The following is a 3,014-nucleotide window of genomic DNA, read 5'->3' as shown; positions in this document are numbered from 1 at the left end:
ATAATTCTGTGCTATATATTGTCATTGTTAATCTTCATCATCATCATCGTCGTCGTCGTCTTCTTTAACAATCAAAAGCACGCGTCGCCACACGTGTTCCAAAAAAAACATCCTTGTGAAACAAAAAGGTGCGTCGACATCGGCCCGCTTAGAAAATGTTTGTGTTCACGCGGCTTCCCGGACGATGTCCCGAAAAACCTGGCGGATCCTACGCGGCGACCTCCAGGTCAAGGGCCCCGCGTTCCTACTCTGAGGGGCCTCGTGAAGAACGGCCGTCGGGTTTTTTACGTGAATATGGCTCGATTGTCTTCATCTTTAAAATCCCGCTATTGTCTTGGTTATATTTACACAATTCCACATCGCAGAGAGCACAACAGCCCCGACTCCTCTGTTCAGGAAACGGCGCTCTTGGAATCCGTGTCTTACTTTTCATGAAGGGGGTGGGGGGGTTAAAAACAGGCCTGGCTCTCACAAACTATTGATTGATTGAAAGATCTCAAAATATAGGACTGTTCAAATGTGTCAGCATCAACACAGGCCTGTCCTGAAAATATTGAATTTTCATAACTGGAGATTGCAAGATGATAATCAATGGGGGGTTGTGGGGGGGGGCAGAGTACTATTTTTTCACCCCGTTGCATATTTTATGGCCCTAAAGGAAACGTCTCGACGTGACGGAATGCTCGCAGGTGTTTCAGTTTCCTGAAACAACAAATGATAATCATAATAATAATAATAATAATAATAATACGGCACATCCGCAGAAGGAGGGTGTGCACGCGGGTCCGAGTGGCTATCGATAGCTCTTGTTTCGTATGACCTGATGACATCATATCGATCGCGAAGGACCATTTTGTGAATGAGATTGTGACTTTGCTTTGGTCTAACTTGCTCTAAGTAGCATTACTATAATATGGTTACATAAACTCCAGGATTTAATATGCATTTAAATATATATATATATATATATTTCTTGTCTCTCTTCAGCATTAATTACGTCTAATTTGTAAAGGGGTTTCTTCCACAAAGACTATTGTTTTGTTTTTTTGAGGAGAATCCACCCCAGGATGAATATTGGTCAGTAGGTCATAAATATAATTGATTACATCCTCTAACATGTTACTTTTTAATATCAATAACCTAACATTAACAGTTTTATCCGGGGGTTTCAGATGTTTTCAGACTCAATTTGGAAATGAAACTCCAGCACCAAGCAGCTGGGGGACCAAGACGCCCACTATATATATATATATATATATATATATATATATATATATATATACGAGGAGAATGGCAGACAAATAACAGCGCTGTCATTTAGGAGGATGTGAATAACGGAGACACTCGTTTAGCCCTGGACAGAAACCGGGTGGAGTAAATGCTTCAGGTGACATGAAAATAAAAATAAATAAAAAGCCTGCCGAGCTGCGATCCACGGTTTGTTTGAAATGTCAAAACTCCTTTTTAATGATGACAACAACCAACAAACTGCTTATATCACCCCCCCCCCCCCCTTCCTCTGGTAATATAAGACATTTAGTGAATGACCTATCGATCCATTTTTTTCGTGAGCTGTGCAGTTCCACATAACAAAACATTGTTATTTTTTATTTTTTTTTGTATTATGTTTCCCCAATTCCTTCTATCTGAAACTGTATAGTTATAACATCTATAAGCAAATATCCCTGTTACAAAAATAGACTTTTTCTTTTTTCATAAAATAATACACATAATTAATTTTTCGGTGATATAATCATCTGTTAAGGTAAATAGCAAGGCTGTTTTTTTTCTGTTTTTTTTTTTTTCTTCCTTTTTTTTAATTTTTTTTAAAGTAAATATTACCGTGAGAGAAACGGAGCGATGTGAAGCCTAGCACCATATTCTTCATATCCTCCCTCACAGATATGACTCCTCCGTAAGCGTTCGAATATGATCGGTTTGTGAACGCCATCTCGCTCTCTGGACTCCGTATTTTGCATATTCTGGCTGAGTCCAGCCAGTGGAGCTGAAACTCCCGGAAAACACAAACCCAAATTGTTCTCATCTCTCCGAAGGCTGAAACTTTAACCCCACCCCCCCCCCCCCCCCCCAAAAAAAAAAAAAAATCCCAAAGCTTTATAAACTACACCAGCCTTCAAATTAAGATAAAGATAACAACGGTTTATCCAAAAACATCTCACAGGCCATTGCTTCACTTTTGTACAAACCGAAACAAAAGAAATATATATTAAAAGAAAAAAAAGGAAAAACCCAACTGATGATAAAACATAAGAAGAAACAAATTCCAAACACTGATGCTACAAAGAATTAGAAAACCGTATGTACAGGACCCTGTATTCCTTGAACCTTCTGGGTAAATGATCGTGGGCGTTGGCTTGTGTTACGTGAGTGTTTATACAGGCATACAAAAAAAAAAAAAAGTTCTCTTTTTTCTTCTTGTTCATATTCAATAAAAGCTCTTATTGGACCAAAACTAAGACAAAAATGTCCCCCCCCCCCCGCCGCCTGATGTTTCCTGGTGCAAATTTCAACAGCAGCTCAGCGTCTTTCAGGTCCATCCGGCTGCGGTGCGTTCAGGGACACTCTCCTCCCCCGCTGACGGACATGGCATCCCGCTCGGCGCCGCCTGCGTCACCAGATGACGCTGGATATGCTGGTCTCCCTGGGCAGCAGCGGCAGCATGGCGTTGTTGCCGTGGGCCTCCTCCATACTCTGCTGCCGCGGCGACTTGGCCGGCGGCCGCTGTCCGTTGATGAGCGTCATGGGGATGTTGCAGTAGGTGTGCTGGCTGCCGAGTGTGGCGAGCGGCGGCAGCGGCGGGAGGGTGCCGCCGGGCGGCAGGTCGTAGTCGTAGCTACGGTAATAGTGTTTCTGCCTCATCTGGGTGTGGCAGGAGTTGTGGAAGGTGGAGCGCAAGTCCGGGTGCGTCGTCGCCATGACGGTGGAGGTGGCCGCCGCCATGGAGATGGCCGAGACGGTCTGGAGCTCGCCGAAGGGGCCCTGCTCGCTGACGT

At 43.5% G+C, this 3,014-nt stretch overlaps 1 protein-coding gene across 1 annotated transcript in view; it reads right to left on the bottom strand.

Moving 5' to 3' along the window:
- Positions 1 to 2,631: 2,631 nt before the first annotated feature.
- The window catches only part of LOC117740413 (interleukin-1 receptor accessory protein-like 1), a 155,237-nt gene continuing 154,854 nt past the window's right edge, over positions 2,632 to 3,014 (bottom strand). Inside the window, exon 8 of the mRNA XM_034546805.1 lies at positions 2,632 to 3,007. Within this exon, the coding sequence (XP_034402696.1) occupies positions 2,632 to 3,007 (376 nt within the window). The remainder of the gene's footprint in view (positions 3,008 to 3,014) is intronic.

This window comes from Cyclopterus lumpus, chromosome 2 (genome assembly GCF_009769545.1).
Source record: "Cyclopterus lumpus isolate fCycLum1 chromosome 2, fCycLum1.pri, whole genome shotgun sequence".
NCBI classification, from domain to species: Eukaryota; Metazoa; Chordata; class Actinopteri; order Perciformes; family Cyclopteridae; genus Cyclopterus; species Cyclopterus lumpus.
Note: the sequence above shows the minus strand (reverse complement) of the source record. Positions and strands in the feature narration are given on the sequence as shown.